General features: G+C 39.9%; 1 protein-coding gene across 1 annotated transcript in view; it reads left to right on the top strand.

Annotated features, from left to right (window-relative positions):
- Positions 1-6,888: 6,888 nt before the first annotated feature.
- The window catches only part of LOC126425033 (chymotrypsin-like protease CTRL-1), a 216,186-nt gene continuing 198,479 nt past the window's right edge, over positions 6,889-24,595 (top strand). Inside the window, exon 1 of the mRNA XM_050087941.1 lies at positions 6,889-7,049. Coding sequence (XP_049943898.1) covers positions 7,004-7,049 — 46 coding nt within the window. The 5' untranslated portion in view covers positions 6,889-7,003. The remainder of the gene's footprint in view (positions 7,050-24,595) is intronic.

The raw sequence follows: 24,595 nt of genomic DNA, 5'->3' as shown, positions 1-24,595 counted from the left end.
GTTCAAAAAACATCCCAAAACAACACAGGACCTCATTCGATCTGAAATACACCCTTCACACACTGCCGGTTAACCATCTCATTGGCCTGTTGATACACTCAGTGCCTCGGACCATTTAGAAAGAGGCACAATCACGACGTGTCAGACTGTGCTGTGTGTCTCCAGTTAACCTGTGTCCAGTGTATCTGTCATATAACTGGGTATGTAGTAAAGGTGTGAGTGAATAGCTCTCTGCTAGATGTGTGTGGAGGTGCAGACACTCTAGGCAGCCAATCTGTTGCCAAAACTCTTTATTAAGAAACATACATTAACATAGAGCAGTGTATATGCAGCAACCGGTGGGCAATGTCCCTGGGACAGGATTGTGCTGTTGAAGATGCACGGGCAGCACAGGATAGGCCTGCGGGCAGTGATGAGACAGCCAGAAGGCAGGTCTGTGCAGGTGTGCCCAGCAGGACTGCCTGAGTGATAAACACGGAACTGCAGGCTGGAGACTGTCAGCGATCTGAAACAGCCCATTTTTCATATGATTTCAAAGCTAACTTGTTTCACTTGATTAAATGTTATGTCATTAGGTAGGACCCATATATGTAATTTTCACTTTTGTGATCTGCAGTATGATTTTCAACAACTCCATGTCAAAGTATTCGCTAATGGTACATCCATCCACTGGTAGGAACATAAATCATTGATTTGTTTGATTGCAATTAGCACTATTCATTTACAAGCAATTGAGTAACAAAAAAAGCACGAATTATAATTTATTTTACTGTCTTAGAAACCCATAACAACTCTGTTTGTCATACTGTCAGCTTACAATACTACTGTTTAACATAGCAACATCTAATTACTATGTAATTACTGTAATTCACAATACAAAATGAATTGAGAATGTAAACAACGTGTTTATTTAGTCTGTTGGATAATACATTGAAATGGCTTGTACATTAAAAAATAATTTATTCATATTTGAAGCAGGAAACATGGTAAGAATACTTTGGGATAATGTAGTTTAGTGCAGTTAAAAAAATGTAGCATTGTTTATTTGAGTCATTTCACTTATTTTTCCATGAAAAGGAGAGAGATAAATTTGGCCTTGTATCCTATTTAATGCATTTCAATTGTAACCACCAAATGATAACATTTTCTGTAATTTTTAACAACTTCTGTAAATGTAATTAACAAACTTACTACATCTAACAACGTTCCAACTGTCAGCAAATGTATATAATAGAAATCATGTGAGGGGGCCACCAGTACAATGTGAGATTTTGAGCTGCACTGTGTGACATAACACCAAGTCAAGAAATAAACATTCAGAGTTCTAAATCTGAGTGTGTCTGAATCACTTTTTAACCTTTCACATTATTGGAGGACTATGGGTTTCACTTGTCCATTATCATGTAAGAACTTACAGGAAGAATCAACTGCAGCAGAGCAGTGAAAAAAGTTTAATTCGTGCCAACATTTTTCGAACAATCAGAATTACATAAATCCAACTTTAAGAACTTTTATTTCAGCTACTTTCTTCACGATTAATATTGGTAAAGATTTTTACTTTATCTGTTTTTTTCAATAATTATTGTCCCCAGTGAGGTGGTTATACTGCAGATCCCTCACAGCACAGAGCTGCCTGGAACTCACTGTATGGCTTGGACCTGAGGTGGCAGCTAAGTTCTGGTTGCCCGGAGTCAGGCAGTCAGAAGATGGTCATCGGTTCACTGCCCATAGATGCAGGTGATGACTGCATTATAATTAATGTGATGCCTGGCGCACCTGGTGGGGGTGTTTTTGTGGAAGAGCCACATTTCTGTGTCGTGTGAAAACCTTCACAGTAGAGGGCGATGACTGGGGTTCGGCTGTCGTCATGTGGCAGTCGGTCACCGTCTCAGACTCAGTCAGTGGTGGCTTCTGCTGGCGTTGATGTGTAGGCAGTGTTGACTGGCTGGCAGGTGGTTGCTGCAGTCACATTATGGCTCTGGGCTGCTTTCTGTGACACTGAGGTTCTATGCTGTTACAGTTGTTTGGTCTGCTGGAGATGTGCTGCTCCGTGTCTCGCTGTGAACACTGGGCCTCGTGAGGTACTCAACTCAGAATGTTCACTGCATCCAGTTGTGTTTGCAATGTTCATTCAGACAAATTTCACTTCTTCGGAAACGCTTTCCTTGGCATTGCCAGTTTACATTTTATATCCTGTCTACTTCGACCATCATCAGTTATTTTGCTCCCCGAATAGCAAAACTCATTTACTACTTTGAGCCTCTCATTTCCTTATCTAATACCCTCAGCATCACCTGATTTCATTCGACTACATTCTATTATCCTTGTTTTATTTTTGTTGATGTTCATCTTATAACCTCCTTTCAAGACACTGTCCATTCCATTCAGCTGCTCTTCCAGGTCTATGCTGTCTGTGACATAATTACAATGTCATCGGCGAACCTCAAAGTTTTTATTTCTTCTCCATGGATTTTAATTTCTACTTCGAATTTTTGTTTCCTTCACTGCTTGCGCAATATACAGATTGAATAACACCAGGGATAGGATACAACTCTGTCTCACTCCCTTCCCAACCACTGCTTCCCTTTCATGCCCCTTGACTCTTATAACTGCCATCTGGTTTCTGTACAAATTGTAAATAGCCTTTCGCTCCCTGTATTTTACCCATGCCACGTTCAGAATTTGAAAGAGAGTATTCCAGTCAATGTTGTCAAAAGGTTTCTCTAAGTCTACAAATGCTAGAAATGTGGGTTTGCCTTTCCTTAATGTATTTTCTAAGATAAGTCGTAGGGTCAGTATTGCCTCACGTGTTCCAACATTTGTACAGAATCCAAACTGATCTTCCACAAGGTCAGCTTCTACCAGGTTTCCATTAGTCTGTACAGAATTTTTGTCAGTATTTTGCAGCTGTGACTTATTAAACTGATAGTTCGGTAATTTTCACACCTGTCAACACCTGCTTTCTTTGGGATTGGAATTATTATATTCTTCTTGAAGTCTGGGAGTATTTCGCCTGTCTCATACATCATGCTCACTAGATGGCAGAGTTTTGTTAGGCCTGGCTCTCCCAAGGCTGTCAGTAGTTCTAATGGAATTTTGTCTACTCCCGGGGCCTCGTTTCGACTTAGGTCTTTCAGTGCTCTGTCAAACTCATCACGCAGTATCATATCTCCTATTTCATTTCATCTACATTCTGTTCCATATCTATAATATTGTCCTCAAGAACATCGCTCTTGTATAGACCCTCTATATACTCCTTCCACCTTTCTGCTTTCCCTTCATTGCTTAGATCTGGGTTTCCATCTGAGCTCTTGATATTCATGCAAGTGGTTCTCTTTTCTCCAAAGGTTTCTTTAATTTTCCTGTAGGCAGTATCTAGTGATATACGCCTCTACATCATTACATTTGTCCTCTAGCCATCCCTGCTTAGCCATTTTGCACTTCCTGTCGATCTCATTTGTGAGACGTTTGTATTCCTTTTCGCCTGCTTCATTTACTGCATTTTTATATTTTCTCCTTTCATCAATTAAATTCGATATCTCTTCTATTACCCAAGGATTTGTATTAGCTGAAGTTAGCTAATCGCACGTTTAAATAAACATCGCCATACAGTCTACTACGGACCATGTGTTCGTTTAATAAACTTCTCTGAACGTCATCTAGGTCATTTCGGGTTTTTTTCATGGGTCAGTAAAAATCACCATCTATCTTAGTACAGAGCAGGACACGAACCTAATTCCTTCAGCACTGTAATACAATGTAATGTTAACTATGCCGTAGCGTATGATTTTAGGCTTTTGTCTTGGGTATCATAGTTATCTCGACGGCTTATATCAATGATGCATCATTAACTGATATTTAATGGTAAGGGTGAGGTGTTTGTGATAAATCTTCAGCGTGCCTTTACCTTTAGACGGCATACTGGAAGTTATAATACAGAAAAGCTAAATACGCTAAAATACGAGGGAAAGCCAAAAAGTAAAGGGACTTTTGAGAAAAGGAATATTTACTTTAATGATAAAAATCTGAAACATACATTATTTTTCTACAGAACCTTCCTGCATCCCAAAGCACTTTGTCCAACGTTTCACAAGTTTTTTGGTTGCACGTGTAATCAATTTTGCACCGCATCAATGATTTATGTATCGGTTGCAAATATTCCTTCCATGAGTGCTTTCTTCAATGGTCCAAACATATGGAAATCGCTTGGAGCCAGGTCTGGACTATATGGCGAGTGTTCCAGCAATTCGAATCCCAACTCATTTACTGTTTCGGCTGTCCGTCTGGTAGAATGTGGCCGAGCGTTATCTTGCTGAAGAATGTCACCTTTTCGAAGGTTTCTGCGACGTTTGGATCAGATAATAAGTTTCAGTCTGGTTTGTAACACATCACAATACTTCTCAATGCTCACAGTTTCGCCTCTTGGGCTGAAATGGCCCACAGCTTTCATGTGCCACAGCAGAGTTAGCATAATCTTACCAGCTGACGGTTGACGTTTAAATTTCTTAACTTCCACTGATGATGGGTGTTCCCGAACCATGCTCACAGCCTTACTTTCTCGTTCGTGATTATGCACCATGTTTCCTCCACAGTAATGATTTGCTGCAAAAATCCATCTCCCTCAAGATGATAACGGGCCAGTCGTTTACTAGAGCTGTCCATCCTTTGCGCCTTATACTGCGCTGACAATTCTTCCGGTATCCACTTTGTACACACTTTCCGAAAATTTAGCTTGTCATGTAAGATGTAATACGCTGAACCATGTCCACTGTGATTCGTCTATTTTTCATCACCACACACTCAACTATTTCGAAATTGCCCTCAGTTCTTGACGTCGATGGGCTGCCCAATCTTCCCTCGTCACATAGAGAAGTTCTTCCCTGTTTGAAGCGCTCTATCCATGTACAGATCTTGTTTCGCCATAAACAACCGTCGCCATACTGCACTTGCATTCACCTGTTGAACATCTCCCGGAAACAAAAAAGCGAATCACTGCTCCGATTTCGTCCTTGGAGGCTCTGCCATGTTCCACTGTCTGCTACAATACGTCTAACGTGGGAATGAGAGTGACGCGTTGTATAAAATTATTGCCACAACAGTACTCCAGCCCTGGATACTAGCAGTGTTCCTAAGCATTAAGCCGTCGGTACACGGACCGTGCTGTCGAATGTTAACGTTGAGCGTGCCAAGTTCAATGTGCTGCTGAACGCTCAGGAACGATGCTACTTGTGCATACGGTACGTGGGCCCCAACGTGGTATACGCGATCGCAACGCACTCCAGCGGCAGTTTGAGGTATGTTTCTAGTTCGTAAGTCACACTGTTTACTCAGCGGGCACGCGTAAAATTACCACATTAGCTCTATTAAAACGCACATTTCCTCCACCGTCCATGAAAGGGAAAGTACCATGTCCAATCAATAAGGACACAGGCTTATAAAAGTTCCATTACAAACAGTGCAGTACAAATTTGGAGTACTTCTCCGCATAAGATAAACATTATTTCATCATCATCATTCCCACATTTTAAGAAAACCCCAAGGTCACTTTTACTTGAGCACTGTTCCTACCCGGTAGCAGAATCTTTGCAACATGTGAATTACGAAGGGTAAAAGAGAAAGGAACAAAATATCTTTATACAAGTAGCGCAAGCTGTCCTGTAGATTAAGCCAATCGAACAAAGTCAACCCTCAAAAAAAGGTGGACTTATGTTTACATAACATCAAATATTATAGCATATACTTATATTAAACTAATAATAAAGTATCAGAACCTAATAAAAACGCGAATGTTAGGAAAAAAAATTTGGAAGTGTTAAGACGCGAACCACCGCCTCAACAAAACTCATTATTGGACAGAGACGCTACTCATTACGCCTTTTTTCCCCATTTTGTTCGGTATTGTTAGTTACGTTCGGTCTGGGCGGACGTCACAAGACATCCTTTCAGGTTGATCGTTGATTCCTTCACTCAGAACACGCTGAGCTACCGTGCCGGCTAAACATGCTCCTTGTGCTCAGTCATATTATGTTACCTCTTACTGAAAACGTTAATCGTAGATAATTATGTTACTAATTGAAATTTAATTATAACAAATTGTACCAAGAACAATGCGTTTTGGGTGGATCTTCGGTGTGTCGCTGCATTCAAATAGCCTACTCTCATAATACGCAAGTTACAATAATTCTTTTGCCACGAATATGATGTTTCTCATTATTTTATTGGAACGAATCACACAACTAACAACGGGTTTTCCAGTGATTCTCAATTTGCTGGTGCTCAGAAACGGCATATATACATATAGGCGTGAAGTGAATTCCAATAAAGCGCCTCATAACTCTGTACTGAAGGGAGACGACGTGCGTGTGACGTAGGTGGCGTTGTGCCATCTTATTGGTCGACGTTCAGACGCACACTCAGAATATCTGACATGCCAGAAATCGCTCTGCACGTTCGGAAAGATTCCCGAACGTGCTATTCCACGCTATGACGTCAGAAACTCGGCACGCTCAATGCTCAACGTTCGGATGCACGGTCCGTTTGCCGACGGCTTTACGGCCAGAAATTGCAAAAGTCCCTTTACGTTTTGACTTCCCCTCGTACATACGAAGTCTGCCGCACCGAGTCGCTACCGTCTGGAACAAATGACTGTTGCAGATTTTACGTCTTCAAATCTGGACGGTCGTTAAGCGGATTTGAACCGTCATTTTCCCGAACGCCAGTCCAGTGTGCTAATCAATGTGCCATGTTGCTCTGTTGTGGATTATGAAGTACAGTTTTCTGCACGTTATGCAAGGTAGTGCGGGGAATTCCCGAAGTGGTGACACTATTTGCTATCTGCGTCCGTATCAAACGCGGAAGGTCGTATAGGTGACGTGCGAGCGTGCTCAGCGGCCAGGGGCATTCTGGGCTGTCTGATGGCACGCTTCCTGTACCGGATGGCACAGCGGCACATCCTTTTGTTCCGGTCGCGCATTGTTTGGCTGAGCTCGGTCCAGTCGCCGCCATGATCAGCTGTGGAGTGGTCCTTTTGCTGGCCAGCGCTGCTGTCGGTAAGAGACTTAAGAAACCACGCACTTCTGTCACATTCTAACAGTCGCGACACTCCGTCCCGTTTTTGTTACCCCCAGCGTTAGCAGCACCCCAAACGGCTGCAGGTTCGAATCCTGCCTCGGGCACGAATGTGTGTGATGTCCTTAGGTTAGTTAGGTTTAAGTATTTCTAAGTTCTAGGGGACTGATGACATCAGATGTTAAGTACCATAGTGCTCAGAGCCATCTGAACCAGTCCCAAACGGTCAGCAAGCGACACTTCTGAATACGTTATCGGACGAGTGCGAATACCAACGTTTATGTTGATTTGTAACATAGTTTTTACACTAAGGAGAGTGGGTAATGCCACAAAAATCGACAATAACTAAAAAATTACACCACATTTGTGATTAATTAGTTTCGTTAAGCATGGGAGATACGAAACGGTGAATTACAGGACAGTTTACTTACGGTTCTCGTGTAATATACAGACGTTTATTTACTGAATAACGTCGTTTTCCTTTAATAACAAAAAATTGCTAGTAAATACTAGGAGACCTGAGATTTTAGAGAAAGACGTTGTATACCTATCCAACGATGCAGAGTTTTGTTCGCTACACTTTCGGCGAAATCAGTGAAAGTGGAAACCTCTATCGAATGTAATGCCTACATTACTTAACGTATCAAATAGGCCATAACAACTGTAGTTTAAGGTAAATCTCACAGGTGTGTAATAAATCGTCTCAACGCAAGAGAAATCAATTCCACAATTGTTGCTGAACCTGGGCCACAAACGGCAAGAATCTTCGACATATTCGCTTTTGAAGCAAAAGTTATTACGTTTAGGAAAAGACTCGTGTACTAGAAAGTCGAGTGAAGTATAAGAAAGGGAGAATCACTAAAAAAATTTAAGTGCCAAGTAAAGTGCCCGTGATAATAATAACAGACAATAACAGAAATGTATGCTTCTCATGCATGAAATGGGCCGACCTTTGTGACCGAGCGGTTCTAGGCGCTTCAGTCTGGAACCGCGACGGTCGCAGGTTCGAATCCTGCCTCGGGCATGGATTTGTGTGATGTCCTTAGGTTAGTTAGGTTTAAGTAGTTCTAAGTTCTAGGGGACTGATGACCTCCAATGTTAAGTCCCATAGTGCTCAGAGCCATTTGAACCATGCATGAAATGTGCTTATATTCTCTTGCTTTCAGCGAAGTAAGCTGCAGATGCAGACGTATTCGAAAGTATTACTTCATGAATGACTTGTAGCTTATGTCATTAAATCGGTGTGTTTCGGCTGTTTTTATATGTATTTCATGATGCTTCATATCTCTTGGTAATTTACTAACGTATGGAACGCAAAAAGTATAACAACTATTCCGTTAGTTAAGTAGAAAATAATTGAAAACAAACTTTATCCATACGAAGCATGTGATTGTCTACTTCCTCTCAGCTTGGAGCGCTAGTGCCGCTCCAGTTGTCAAACTGTAACTAACTTTCTCGCCAGTGCGTGTCGTCACTATTTATTAGACTGTGGTTCAATCGCACAGTGATGCGCAGGATGTGCGCAACACTTGCGCATTCACGATCGATTGCTGTTTCATTGGCCACAATAACTGCAATCGGATCGTATTCAACTTCTAGTTACGTTGCTGAAAAAAAATAAAATAAAATCTGTGTGTGTACGTAGTTCGATTTCGCGCCCTAGATTTTTTCCTGGAAACATCGGGATAAAATCATAACAAATGTTTCGTATTAATAAGTAATTCAATTATCAATATCTTTAATACAACGGTTACATAGAGTAGTATAATGGTTGCAGGGCAGGCGAATGACGAGTTTGACTGTTGCTAGCCGCTTTATGCCCGATGAGACAGTCACGTAATCACTCAGCGTCATATTTTTATTTCCGTTTCGGCGCAGCCGTAGCACTTGCATATATGTGAATGACTATCCGCTTAACATTCAAAAAGAAAAATTGGAGATTTCTGCAGACGATGCTAGTGTTGTAACAAACCCCATCTGAGAGAAAACAGAAGATTAAGTAAATGATATTTTCCAAAGAATTATTAAGTGGTTCTCTGATAGTAAAATGTCCCTAAATCTTGAGAAAAAACACTGCATTCGATTCTGTACAACAAGCAAAGTCATACCAACAAATGTGTAGGACGCGAGCGGGAGTCAGTAACTAGGGTAGAATGATCCAAATTTTTAGGTGTACATATTGACGGAAACTTGAAATGGAAGAAGCATATTACTGATCGTCTCAAACACTTAACTACAGGAACTTTAGCTCTTCGTACAATTGCTAATTTTGGAAACAAACGTATGAACGTCCCGATGTATTTTGCGTATTCCCACTCAATAATGTTTTACGGAATGATTTTGTGGGATCACTTATAACTTAGAAAGGAAGTATTGACCACACAAAAGCTAGCAGTAAGCATAAAATGTGGTGTTCACCCATGTACGTCATTTTAGTACCTCTACAAGGAGTCGTATGAGACGAAACCTATCATTATTTTGTAATTTGCAATTTAATACGTATTTTCACTTATATTCAAGCGAATAATTTTATTGTCTCTGCTTTCGTTATACGAGGGTCGTTCAATAAGTAACGCCCCACATTTTTTTTTTTTTCATAACATGTTTATTGTTAAGAGTCAGACTTTGGTGACAATATACATCAACATGTCTTGTCCATGTCCTATTTTTCTAAGTAGTCTCCATCACGTTCTATGGCCGTACGCCAACGTTATGAAAGAGGATGTATTTCCCTGCTGGTAAAAGCTCTTGCCCTGTTGGCGTAACCGTGTTTTCACTCCATGACTGACATTCTCGTCATCTCCAAAGTGTGTTTCCTGCAGAGAATCTTTAAGCGGCCCAAAGAGATGGAAGTCCGAGGGTGCCAAGTCTGGAGTGTAGGCTGGGTGGGGCAATGATGTCCAACCCAATTAAGCGATGTGTTCCTGGGTTCTCAGACTTATATGTGGGCGTGCATTATCGTGTTGGAGCACGATTTCTGCTGGATTCTTGTCCGATCACTCACGTCGGAAACGGTTCTTGAGTTTAATCAGAGTCTTCACATATACCTCTGAATTGATAGTTGACCCTCTTGACATCACATCCACGAGAATGATGCCATCACAATCCCAGAAGACTGTCACCATGACTTATCCCGCAGAGGGGGTTGTCTCGAATTTCTTCTTTTGACGTGAATGAGGATGATGTGACTCCATGGACTGTCTTTTTGTTTCCAGCACAAAGTGGAGCATCAAGCTTTCGTCCCTCGTAACGGTCCGTGACAGAAACGCCTCTGTGTCGATCTCAAAACGCTCCAAAAATTCAGATGAAATTGGCTGCTTTGAATCTTGCGCTCCGCTGTGAGCATTCGTGGCACCCATCGTGAGCACCTGTTTGAATATCCGAGAGTCTCGATCATTGCAGACGCACTACCAGTGCTGACCAGCAACTGAAGAGTCAATTGTCGAGTTGTGATGCGCCGGTCGGCACGAATAATGGCATGAGCACGATTCAGCATGTCTGGAGCAGTGGCTGTGGCAGGACGTCCCGATTGTGGCTGATCGTAGAATTCTGTTTCTGCATTTCCTGTACACCTATCAATTGTAGCATCGCCATACACAGCACACAAACGTTTATGGATGTTCACCACGGTTTCTTTTTCTGCACTCAAGAATTCAATAACAGCACGCTGCTTGTAACGTGATTCGTATGTAGACGCCATTTTGACGCTATACTACGGCTTTACCATCTACCAGAACGGTTCGAAACTTCACCGGAGCACAGAACAAACATCAAATGTGAAGCATCTTCAAGGGCGTTTTTCTATATATATTAAAGGTTTTTTTTTTTTTTTTTTTTTTTTTTTTTTTTTTTTTTTTTTTTTTTTTTTAACACTCTCTGTACCAGGCCTATTTTATGCACCCGTCCCTAGAAACCGGGCAATTTTACCAATATTAAAAAAATTACTGCATCAAATCTACTGTTTGGATTGTGGCAAATTTGGTACCATCTTGAAGCTGCACATTTCTACTTTAATTCTGAGTGAAAGAAACTACTTTACAATGCACAGCTTTAAGGTACAGTTATAGAAATCACTTAGATGTTTTAAGAATTTAGAAAAAGTCATACGAATAAGGGAATACAATTGTGATTTATTTTTAACCAAAATTGTGGCACTACATTACATGTTTCTGATAGTATACAGTATTACATATAAATTTCACACAGAATCATATTGTTTTTTAGTGTGGAAAATTTTAAAGCAAGGTTCCAGGCAGAGTGCAACGCCACACTGTTCACATTCGTATCGTGTCTCTTTGCGAGAAGCCTTGCCACTCTGTTTCTTGCTCCTGGAACTGCACACGTGACACACACGAGCAGCATACTTCTTAGTAGTTGCAGGTATGTGCTGCAAAAAATGTCTCTTTGTTAGCCGACCTACAGTTCCTTCATTTCTTGGAATGAATTCAAGTGTGTCGTCTTCAACAAGCTGAACTGCAAGCACTGTTATAAAGTCTGTTATTGTAATTTTCTTCCTGTGCACTGCATTGTACAGCCAAAATGCATTTGATACTCCCATAAGCAGCAAATGGAAATATAATTTTCGCCACCATTTCACAGTTCTGTGCTGGAACGGATTGTACTGCAGGCGTTGGTCTCCAATATCCACTCCAATTTTATTGAGGTTGTAATCAAGTACCTGAAGTGGTTTCAATACTACAGACCCATTTCTCTTAGTATGCGTACCAAATGTTGCTTGATGCCTTGTAGACAATGTATACACATCTCTCTTATCTTTCCACTTCATTGCCAATACATTATCTTTACGCCGAAAAGACATTTCGCCCTTTTTCAGCTTAGCAGATACTAAATCTTTAGGCAATCCTTTCCTGGATTTGTTCACAGTACCAACAGCTCCAGTGCCTTTCTCTGCCAGTTGCTGAAATAGCTCTGGACTGGAATAAAATCGATCTAAATACACAGTGTGGCCTTTGTTCAGCAAGCTGCTGTCAGACAACAATCGCAAAATAACCGCAGACGAAGAATTGTCAACAATATGCTTACCAGCATAAACTTCAAAATTTACAACATAGCCACTACTGGCTTCAGCAACAGCATATACTTTCAGTCCATACTTATGAGGCTTATTTTGCATGTAAACACGGAAACTCACACGACCTCGAAATGGGCAAATTCCTTCATCAATTGTCACTTTTTCTGAGGGACGATATGCCTGGATACATCGCTCCTTCAAATTATTATAATATGGCAAAACTTTGTAAAGTGGATGAAATCCATCTTCGCCTGGTTTTTTCTGATTTGAATTGTCAACAAGATGCAAGCATGACAGTATCTGAGTGAAACGCAAACGGCTCATGACATGGGGACAAAAGTTACAACTAAGAACAGGATTAGTGCTCCAATGGTCCGCAATTTTTGGCTTTTTCGAAACACACATGTGGAAAATAATACCCAAGAAACGCCTCATCTCACTTATAGTCACTGGCTTCCACGAACTCAAAACTGAATGGGGCTTCAGATTATTTCCTCTTCTTTTCTTCTGTATTGTCTGTGATGCATACAAATTTGTCTGTCTCTTGAGTTCATTTACGTCACTGTCAGTAAGGAACACTTTACTGCAATCCAGTACAGAACTCGACTCATCAATATCCACTAGTATCTGCCTGGGTGTCGTGTTGACAGGCAGAGGTCGGTAGGTGTCAACTGCAGTCCACTCACTGTCTTTCGGATACGGCACAGCTGCTGGATTTGAAGCAACACCTTCAACATCATTCTCGTCTTCATCTGAAGACAAACTGTCATCAATCTCGTCTTCTAAAAAGAATATCACATTATGTGTAACTACATACATCGTTTACACATGTTCAACAGATATGTGCGTACTGCACAATTACGTGGAAAATTCGGAAATACGTACCTTCAAACACACCATTGCATTCAGAATCGTCTGAATCACTCTCTACATTATCCAGAGTGTCGCTATGATTGATCAAATCCGCAATTTCTGCGTCTGATAAACCGCGCCGAAACATGATGACAAACAACTGAATGATATACAGACTGAGAACGCAAAGATAAGTTTTAACATGAATTACAGCGCTGCCGTGACATCTATGGACGCATTTTGTTAATAAACATCTGAAAAACGTATAGCGCTGGCCAAACCCGTAGAAATAACGTTGCAGTGTTTTGAATGAAATTAAATGTAGCGGCCCGTAAATTTTACGGGCTTGGTGATTTTCGCGCGATCCCAGGCCCGTAAATTTTACGGGCTTGGCGCTTAGAGTGTTAATGTCGAGCATTATTTATTGAACGAACCTCGTACTAGTGATCTGCAAGCTCTTCACAATAACACCTTGCTAAATTCATTTTCTCAGCCCACTAAGTATTATACAAAGCTAATTCATAACGATCACGCACAGGCGCCTATGCTGGTACCATTTTTTTTTTAATTTATTGGCTTTCAGTATGTGCTCATACAGCCATCTCAACACTGGGAAAGTGATTCTGTAGTTTGTTTAGACAATGCAGATTATACATTAGTATAAGTCGTACCCCGATACGAAGTTACGTGGGCTTAACAACGGACAGATTCCGACATAAAACAAAATTTGCATCAGCAGTATAATGAGACCACTGGTACGATGACGTCCATAAGCAAAACAAATGCTGCGCGACAAACACGTACGTAGTGATGTGTCCGTTGTAGATTCCATCATTTTTCACGCTTTATTAGTCTTGTAGTTATAACGATTCAGATCTGACGGTACTTCGTCAGGTAAGAATGTTCGAACGGTGAGCTAACAGACTTTTTCACGACGAAGAGCTGACATACTTCACCTGTGTCTATTCACATTGACTTATGGCATTATATTCTGGCGCAATTCTTGCCTGAAGAGGAAAGTGTTCGTACGATAGAAAAGTGCATTGACCCTGGAAATAACAAGGAGGGACGGCGAAGGGGCTACCTTATGCCCACCTTTTGAAAATGTAATCTAGTCATGTACTTTATATCTCCAAAATTTAAAAAACATATTTATTGCTTGTAATGATTTCTTATACCAGATTCCTAATTTTTTAAAATTTGTCAGTAAAACTTAGCCCAAAATTTATATGTTCGTAGTGAAAGGGGCTTTTCGCGACAAATGTAATTTTCATATCTCCAAATTCAGGACCTTTCTTACACATCTATACGCTGTAAAAAACATGTGACAATTAACGAAATCTATTGTTTAAAAAAATTTTTTGTGGTGACCATTAAATAACCCTCCCGCAACATCAAGGAGTTGTGCGACATAAACGAAAGTTAGCAGGCGTGTTTCTACATATGAAAGATGACGTCTATACAGATTTAGCGCCAGTTGTGTTAAGAGTGGCGCTGGTAACGCCATTATGAAGATGCAAATCAGGTTTACTTTAAATACACGCTGTAACGTTCGTGAGCGTTAGTTATCTCTGAGATTAAACATTGTGATGAGACATGTGACGTTAGTCATGAATGCCTTTAAGGGGACAAAGACGTCATTATCAACACCTCACTGAGTTTTACATTAACCTGTGATCTAGCAATGTTAATCACTTAACTATGTCACCTAGACAAATGTATTCTCGAAATTTCGTAACTCTACATTTATTACTTTTTGTGTATGATTCGCTTATCTTTCACTACTGTAAACTTTGACTCGTTTCACTTCCCCGAAATTTCTTTTTCTTGCTGGGATCAACGGAATGCGATGAATGATAGAGAGAATGTATTCTGTTTCAGTGGTACAAATGTGTTTCTAAAAATCTTACTCTCGCTGTTTTCCATGTTTCATTTGACCAGACCTAATCAAATCCAACCATTCATCATCGCATAAACATCCTGCTTCCATCCCTGTAATGCGATGATGTAGCTTCGCCTAAGAGAAAACAGACGTTTTCAGTAAAATGATGTTCCCTCTTTTTGTCGTGATGCTGTTGGCCTCTCCATCATTGACGTTCTTTTGTTTTATTATCCTCAATGCTATTTTCCTACTACGCGTCTGGACTAAGCTAAGTTCGTAGAGACACTACTTAGTCATTTTTGTCCAATTTTTTTTTTCATTTCGTAGGTAGATGTTTCGTTGTTGACTTCGGACCTAGTGGTTCCGCTTTGTTTTCGATACTACTATCCCTGTTATTATCATTAATTTAATAATGTATGATTTCACCTGCTGAATTTGAGGGCTACTCCGGATTACTGCAAGTTGCTCGAAGAGCAGTCCAAGTGATTAGGAAGACTTAGCTTTGCTCATCGTGAGATATTAGTTTCAGGCCGCCCTACGTTGTGAGAAAGGATTGTAACCACTATCCCATCTGGGCAGCTGTATTTACTTCGTTACTGGTTTGTCGCCCATTAGCCATTACCGGTAAATCTCCCAGCCCCGATTCTTTAAAAAATCAAACGCGTATGCGTGAAAAGCTTCAAACCTTTGATTACTGTGCCACTTATTAAATATGTCAGATATCAAGCGTTAAGCTTGTAAGCGAGAGGAAGTATAGCAAAGGTCGAAATTATATTTCAAGTTTGCTGGAAGTCGCTAAATGCTCTCATTATCAAAGACTAGGTGACTAAGGTCAGAGTAATTTGCTCTCCATTTTAGGTAAATGCTAGTTTTTCACGTATCTTAATATTTATGACGTCACATCTACTGAACTATGTGTCTGGTACAATGATATAATTTTGCAGATACATTCGGTGATATATGTGGATATTTTCTGCAAAATGTGCTAGGAATACAGCAATACAGAAGTAAAAATTAATAAGTCATGAACGATGCTAAAGTTTTACTGCATAAACAGCTAAAATGTAACAAGGGATAAACTCATGATGGCTGTAATTTAACACGACGCACAAAAAAAACCATGAGGTACATTTATATTTGAAAAAAATACTATACTTAACTACGAAAATTTGATTAACGTACAAAATGTTACTTATTTGGTCTTAGAGAAATTGAAAAGAGACATCATATTTATTGAAGGCAAATATTTCCGGTCACAAGAATTTAAATTATTAATATTGAGTTTTAACTTTTCTTGCAATACAAAAAACACAGTTAAATAATTTTTAATTCCAGAAATAAACTTTAAATTGATGTACAATCTTAGAGACTGTAAAGCACAATTGAGTCCTTTTTGGAAGTGTGCAGAAATTTATAGATCTACACTGATTTGTAATATCTGTTCTCTCCTGAATTGTTTATTAATTTTTACCAAACAAGCTAGTAGGTGGAGAAGATTCTCTCAATGGAAGCAGCACTGGTAGGGCAAGAAATATGGCTTTTCATGAAAGTAATATATCGTGTTGATAACTTTCCTTTCTCTTTTCTTTTTGCTGTTTTCAGCTCAGTTATCTTCGATCCTTTGTTGGGATGGAGCTGTGCTACAATTGCGTCAGAAAACGTAGTGGCACACTCAGCAATGTAAGAGACACAATACCTGTCATTCACGCAGGATTTCATCTCTATGAGCCAGTTTTATGCACTTTCTTCTTTTTCGGCAGTTAATCTTCTCCCTAATAATTTTGGATCTAGCGCATTAGCAAGATAGTGAACGGATTCGAGAGCTTGTTGCGTCTATTTATTATTATTTCCTTTTGTTATGTCCTTATAGTGTTCCGTATGAGGGCTTTCTAAAAGATCGATCAATAGTTCGACAGTTTGTGTAGCAAGAAATAAGGCTTTTCACGAAAGTAATATATCCTGTTGATACCTTTCCTTTCTCTTTCTTTGCTGTTTTCAGCTCAGTTATCTTCGATCCTTTGCTCGGATGGAGGTGTGCTACAATTGCGTCAGAAAACGTAGTGGCACACTCAGCAATGTAAGAGACACAATACCTGTCATTCACGCAGGATTTCATCTCTATGAGCCAGTTTTGTGCACTTTCTTCTTTTTCAGCAGTTAATCTTCTCCCTATTAATTTTGGATCTAGCGCATTAGCAAGATAGTGAACGGGTTCGAGAGCTTGTCGCGTTTATTTATTATTATTTCTTTTTGGTACGTCCTTTTAGTGTTCCGTATGAGGGCTTTCTAAAAGACCGATCAATAGTTCGACAGCTTGTGTAGCAAGAAATAAGGCTTTTCACGAAAGTAATATATCCTGTTGATACATTTCCTTTGTCTTTCTTTGCTGTTTTCAGCTCAGTTATCTTCGATCCTTTGTTGGGATGGAGGTGTGCTACAATTGCGTCAGAAAACGTAGTGGCACACTCAGCAATGTAAGAGACACAATACCTGTCATTCACGCAGGATTTCATCTCTATGAGCCAGTTTTGTGCACTTTCTTCTTTTTCAGCAGTTAATCTTCTCCCTATTAATTTTGGATCTAGCGCATTAGCAAGATAGTGAACGGGTTCGAGAGCTTGTCGCGTTTATTTATTATTATTTCTTTTTGGTACGTCCTTTTAGTGTTCCGTATGAGGGCTTTCTAAAAGACCGATCAATAGTTCGACAGCTTGTGTAGCAAGAAATAAGGCTTTTCACGAAAGTAATATATCCTGTTGATACCTTTCCTTTCTCTTTCTTTGCTGTTTTCAGCTCAGTTATCTTCGATCCTTTGTTGGGATGGAGGTGTGCTACAATTGCGTCAGAAAACGTAGTGGCACACTCAGCAATGTAAGAGACACAATACCTGTCATTCACGCAGGATTTCATCTCTATGAGCCAGTTTTGTGCACTTTCTTCTTTTTCAGCAGTTAATCTTCTCCCTATTAATTTTGGATCTAGCACATTAGCAAGATAGTGAATGGGTTCGAGAGCTTGTCGCGTTTATTTATTATTATTTCTTTTTGGTACGTCCTTTTAGTGTTCCATATGAGGGCTTTCTAGAAGACCGATAAATAGTTCGACAGCTTGTGTAGCAAGAAATAAAGCTTTTCACGAAAGTAATATATCCTGTTGATACCTTTCCTTTCTCTTTCTTTGCTGTTTTCAGCTCAGTTATCTTCGATCCTTTGTTGGGATGGAGGTGTGCTACAATTGCGTCAGAAAACGTAGTGGCACACTCAGCAATGTAAGAGACACAATACCTGTCATTCACGCAGGATTTCATCTCTATGAGCCAGTTTTGTGCACTTTCTTCTTTTTCAGCAGTTAATCTTCTCCCTATTAATTTTGGATCTAGCGCATTAGCAAGATAGTGAACGGGTTCGAGAGCTTGTCGCGTTTATTTATTATTATTTCTTTTTGGTACGTCCTTTTAGTGTTCCGTATGAGGGCTTTCTAAAAGACCGATCAATAGTTCGACAGCTTGTGTAGCAAGAAATAAGGCTTTTCACGAAAGTAATATATCCTGTTGATACCTTTCCTTTCTCTTTCTTTGCTGTTTTCAGCTCAGTTATCTTCGATCCTTTGTTGGGATGGAGGTGTGCTACAATTGCGTCAGAAAACGTAGTGGCACACTCAGCAATGTAAGAGACACAATACCTGTCATTCACGCAGGATTTCATCTCTATGAGCCAGTTTTGTGCACTTTCTTCTTTTTCAGCAGTTAATCTTCTCCCTATTAATTTTGGATCTAGCGCATTAGCAAGATAGTGAACGGGTTCGAGAGCTTGTCGCGTTTATTTATTATTATTTCTTTTTGGTACATCCTTTTAGTGTTCCGTATGAGGGCTTTCTATAAGACCGATCAATAGTTCGACAGCTTGTGTAGCAAGAAATAAGGCTTTTCACGAAAGTAATATATCCTGTTGATACCTTTCCTTTGTCTTTCTTTGCTGTTTTCAGCTCAGTTATCTTCGATCCTTTGTTGGGATGGAGGTGTGCTACAATTGCGTCAGAAAACGTAGTGGCACACTCAGCAATGTAAGAGACACAATACCTGTCATTCACGCAGGATTTCATCTCTATGAGCCAGTTTTGTGCACTTTCTTCTTTTTCAGCAGTTAATCTTCTCCCTATTAATTTTGGATCTAGCGCATTAGCAAGATAGTGAACGGGTTCGAGAGCTTGTCGCGTTTATTTATTATTATTTCTTTTTGGTACGTCCTTTTAGTGTTCCGTATGAGGGCTTTCTAAAAGACCGATCAATAGTTCGACAGCTTGTGTAGCAAGAAATAAGGCTTTTCACGAAAGTAATATATCCTGTTGATACCTTTCCTTTCTCTTTCTTTGCTGTTTTCAGCTCAGTTATCTTCGATCCTTTGTTGGGATGGAGGTGTGCTACAATTGCGTCAGAAAACGTAGTGGCACACTCAGCAATGTAAGAGACACAATACCTGTCATTCACGCAGGATTTCATCTCTATGAGCCAGTTTTGTGCACTTTCTTCTTTTTCAGCAGTTAATCTTCTCCCTATTAATTTTGGATCTAGCGCATTAGCAAGATAGTGAACGGGTTCGAGAGCTTGTCGCGTTTATTTATTATTATTTCTTTTTGGTACGTCCTTTTAGTGTTCCGTATGAGGGCTTTCTAAAAGACCGATCAATAGTTCGACAGCTTGTGTAGCAAGAAATAAGGCTTTTCACGAAAGTAATATATCCTGTTGATACCTTTCCTTTGTCTTTCATTGCTGTTTTCAGCTCAGATATTTTCGATCCTTTGTTGGGATGGAGGTGTGCTACAATTGCGTCAGAAAACGTAGTGGCACACTCAGCAATGTAAGAGACACAATACCTGTCATTCACGCAGGATTTCATCTCTATGAGCCAGTTTTGTGCACTTTCTTCTTTTTCAGCAGTTAATCTTCTCCCTATTAATTTTGGATCTAGCGCATTAGCAAGATAGTGAACGGGTTCGAGAGCTTGTCGCGTTTATTTATTATTATTTCTTTTTGGTACGTCCTTTTAGTGTTCCGTATGAGGGCTTTCTATAAGACCGATCAATAGTTCGACAGCTTGTGTAGCAAGAAATAAGGCTTTTCACGAAAGTAATATATCCTGTTGATACCTTTCCTTTCTCTTTCTTTGCTGTTTTCAGCTCAGTTATCTTCGATCCTTTGTTGGGATGGAGGTGTGCTACAATTGCGTCAGAAAACGTAGTGGCACACTCAGCAATGTAAGAGACACAATACCTGCAATTCACGCAGGATTTCATCTCTATGAGCCAGTTTTGTGCACTTTCTTCTTTTTCAGCAGTTAATCTTCTCCCTATTAATTTTGGATCTAGCGCATTAGCAAGATAGTGAACGGGTTCGATAGCTTGTCGCGTTTATTTATTATTATTTCTTTTTGGTACGTCCTTTTAGTGTTCCGTATGAGGGCTTTCTAAAAGACCGATCAATATTTCGACAGCTTGTGTAGCAAGAAATAAGGCTTTTCACGAAAGTAATATATCCTGTTGATACCTTTCCTTTCTCTTTCTTTGCTGTTTTCAGCTCAGTTATCTTCGATCCTTTGTTGGGATGGAGGTGTGCTACAATTGCGTCAGAAAACGTAGTGGCACACTCAGCAATGTAAGAGACACAATACCTGCAATTCACGCAGGATTTCATCTCTATGAGCCAGTTTTGTGCACTTTCTTCTTTTTCAGCAGTTAATCTTCTCCCTATTAATTTTGGATCTAGCGCATTAGCAAGATAGTGAACGGGTTCGAGAGCTTGTCGCGTTTATTTATTATTATTTCTTTTTGGTACGTCCTTTTAGTGTTCCATATGAGGGCTTTCTAAAAGACCGATCAATAGTTCGACAGCTTGTGTAGCAAGAAATAAGGCTTTTCACGAAAGTAATATATCCTGTTGATACCTTTCCTTTCTCTTTCTTTGCCGTTTTCAGCTCAGTTATCTTCGATCCTTTGTTGGGATGGAGGTGTGCTACAATTGCGTCAGAAAACGTAGTGGCACACTCAGCAATGTAAGAGACACAATACCTGTCATTCACGCAGGATTTCATCTCTATGAGCCAGTTTTGTGCACTTTCTTCTATTTCAGCAGTTAATCTACTCCCTATTAATTTTGGATCTAGCGCATTAGCAAGATAGTGAACGGGTTCGAGAGCTTGTCGCGTTTATTTATTATTATTTCTTTTTGGTACGTCCTTTTAGTGTTCCGTATGAGGGCTTTCTAAAAGACCGATCAATAGTTCGACAGCTTGTGTAGCAAGAAATAAGGCTTTTCACGAAAGTAATATATCCTGTTGATACCTTTCCTTTCTCTTTCTTTGCTGTTTTCAGCTCAGTTATCTTCGATCCTTTGTTGGGATGGAGGTGTGCTACAATTGCGTCAGAAAACGTAGTGGCACACTCAGCAATGTAAGAGACACAATACCTGTCATTCACGCAGGATTTCATCTCTATGAGCCAGTTTTGTGCACTTTCTTCTTTTTCAGCAGTTAATCTTCTCCCTATTAATTTTGGATCTAGCGCATTAGCAAGATAGTGAACGGGTTCGAGAGCTTGTCGCGTTTATTTATTATTATTTCTTTTTGGTACGTCCTTTTAGTGTTCCGTATGAGGGCTTTCTAAAAGACCGATCAATAGTTCGACAGCTTGTGTAGCAAGAAATAAGGCTTTTCACGAAAGTAATATATCCTGTTGATACCTTTCCTTTGTCTTTCTTTGCTGTTTTCAGCTCAGTTATCTTCGATCCTTTGTTGGGATGGAGGTGTGCTACAATCGCGTCAGAAAACGTAGTGGCACACTCAGCAATGTAAGAGACACAATACCTGTCATTCACGCAGGATTTCATCTCTATGAGCCAGTTTTGTGCACTTTCTTCTTTTTCAGCAGTTAATCTTCTCCCTATTAATTTTGGATCTAGCGCATTAGCAAGATAGTGAACGGGTTCGAGAGCTTTTCGCGTTTATTTATTATTATTTCTTTTTGGTACGTCCTTTTAGTGTTCCGTATGAGGGCTTTCTAAAAGACCGATCAATAGTTCGACAGCTTGTGTAGCAAGAAATAAGGCTTTTCATGAAAGTAATATATCCTGTTGATACCTTTCCTTTCTCTTTCTTTGCTGTTTTCAGCTCAGTTATCATCGATCCTTTGTTGGGATGGAGCTGTGCTACAATTGCGTCAGAAAACGTAGTGGCACACTCAGCAATGTAAGAGACACAATACCTGTCATTCACGCAGGATTTCATCTCTATGAGCCAGTTTTGTGCACTTTCTTCTTTTTCAGCAGTTAATCTTCTCCCTATTAATTTTGGATCTAGCGCATTAGCAAGATAGTGAACGGGTTCGAGAGCTTGTCGCGTTTATTTATTATTATTTCTTTTTGGTACGTCCTTTTAGTGTTCCGTATGAGGGCTTTCTAAAAGACCGATCAATAGTTCGACAGCTTGTGTAGCAAGAAATAAGGCTTTTCACGAAAGTAATATATCCTGTTGATACCTTTCCTTTGTCTTTCTTTGCTGTTTTCAGCTCAGTTATCTTCGATCCTTTGTTGGGATGGAGGTGTGCTACAATTGCGTCAGAAAACGTAGTGGCACACTCAGCAATGTAAGAGACACAATACCTGTCATTCACGCAGGATTTCATCTCTATGAGCCAGTTTTGTGCACTTTCTTCTTTTTCAGCAGTTAATCTTCTCCCTATTAATTTTGGATCTAGCGCATTAGCAAGATAGTGAACGGGTTCGAGAGCTTGTCGCGTTTATTTATTATTATTTCTTTTTGGTACGTCCTTTTAGTGTTCCGTATGAGGGCTTTCTATAAGACCGATCAATAGTTCGACAGCTTGTGTAGCAAGAAATAAGGCTTTTCACGAAAGTAATATATCCTGTTGATACCTTTCCTTTCTCTTTCTTTGCTGTTTTCAGCTCAGTTATCTTCGATCCTTTGTTGGGATGGAGGTGTGCTACAATTGCGTCAGAAAACGTAGTGGCACACTCAGCAATGTAAGAGACACAATACCTGTCATTCACGCAGGATTTCATCTCTATGAGCCAGTTTTGTGCACTTTCTTCTTTTTCAGCAGTTAATCTTCTCCCTATTAATTTTGGATCTAGCGCATTAGCAAGATAGTGAACGGGTTCGAGAGCTTGTCGCGTTTATTTATTATTATTTCTTTTTGGTACGTCCTTTTAGTGTTCCGTATGAGGGCTTTCTATAAGACCGATCAATAGTTCGACAGCTTGTGTAGCAAGAAATAAGGCTTTTCACGAAAGTAATATATCCTGTTGATACCTTTCCTTTGTCTTTCTTTGCTGTTTTCAGCTCAGTTATCTTCGATCCTTTGTTGGGATGGAGGTGTGCTACAATTGCGTCAGAAAACGTAGTGGCACACTCAGCAATGTAAGAGACACAATACCTGTCATTCACGCAGGATTTCATCTCTATGAGCCAGTTTTGTGCACTTTCTTCTTTTTCAGCAGTTAATCTTCTCCCTATTAATTTTGGATCTAGCGCATTAGCAAGATAGTGAACGGGTTCGAGAGCTTGTCGCGTTTATTTATTATTATTTCTTTTTGGTACGTCCATTTAGTGTTCCATATGAGGGCTTTCTAAAAGACCGATCAATAGTTCGACAGCTTGTGTAGCAAGAAATAAAGCTTTTCACGAAAGTAATATATCCTGTTGATACCTTTCCTTTCTCTTTCTTTGCTGTTTACAGCTCAGTTATCTTCGATCCTTTGTTGGGATGGAGGTGTGCTACAATTGCGTCAGAAAACGTAGTGGCACACTCAGCAATGTAAGAAACACAATACCTGCAATTCACGCAGGATTTCATCTCTATGAGGCAGTTTTGTGCACTTTCTTCTTTTTCAGCAGTTAATCTTCTCCCTATTAATTTTGGATCTAGCGCATTAGCAAGATAGTGAACGGGTTTGAGAGCTTGTCGCGTTTATTTATTATTATTTCTTTTTGGTACGTCCTTTTAGTGTTCCGTATGAGGGCTTTCTAAAAGACCGATCAATAGTTCGACAGCTTGTGTAGGAAGAAATAAGGTTTTTCACGAAAGTAATATATCCTGTTGATACCTTTCCTTTCTCTTTCTTTGCTGTTTTCAGCTCAGTTATCTTCGATCCTTTGTTGGGATGGAGGTGTGCTACAATTGCGTCAGAAAACGTAGTGGCACACTCAGCAATGTAAGAGACACAATACCTGTCATTCACGCAGGATTTCATCTCTATGAGCCAGTTTTGTGCACTTTCTTCTTTTTCAGCAGTTAATCTTCTCCCTATTAATTTTGGATCTAGCGCATTAGCAAGATAGTGAACGGGTTCGAGAGCTTGTCGCGTTTATTTATTATTATTTCTTTTTGGTACGTCCTTTTAGTGTTCCGTATGAGGGCTTTCTAAAAGACCGATCAATAGTTCGACAGCTTGTGTAGCAAGAAATAAGGCTTTTCACGAAAGTAATATATCCTGTTGATACCTTTCCTTTCTCTTTCTTTGCTGTTTTCAGCTCAGTTATCTTCGATCCTTTGTTGGGATGGAGCTGTGCTACAATCGCGTCAGAAAACGTAGTGGCACACTCAGCAATGTAAGAGACACAATACCTGTCATTCACGCAGGATTTCATCTCTATGAGCCAGTTTTGTGCACTTTCTTCTTTTTCAGCAGTTAATCTTCTCCCTATTAATTTTGGATCTAGCGCATTAGCAAGATAGTGAACGGGTTCGAG

Source organism: Schistocerca serialis, chromosome 10, assembly GCF_023864345.2.
Source record: "Schistocerca serialis cubense isolate TAMUIC-IGC-003099 chromosome 10, iqSchSeri2.2, whole genome shotgun sequence".
Lineage (NCBI taxonomy): Eukaryota > Metazoa > Arthropoda > Insecta > Orthoptera > Acrididae > Schistocerca > Schistocerca serialis.
Note: the sequence above shows the minus strand (reverse complement) of the source record. Positions and strands in the feature narration are given on the sequence as shown.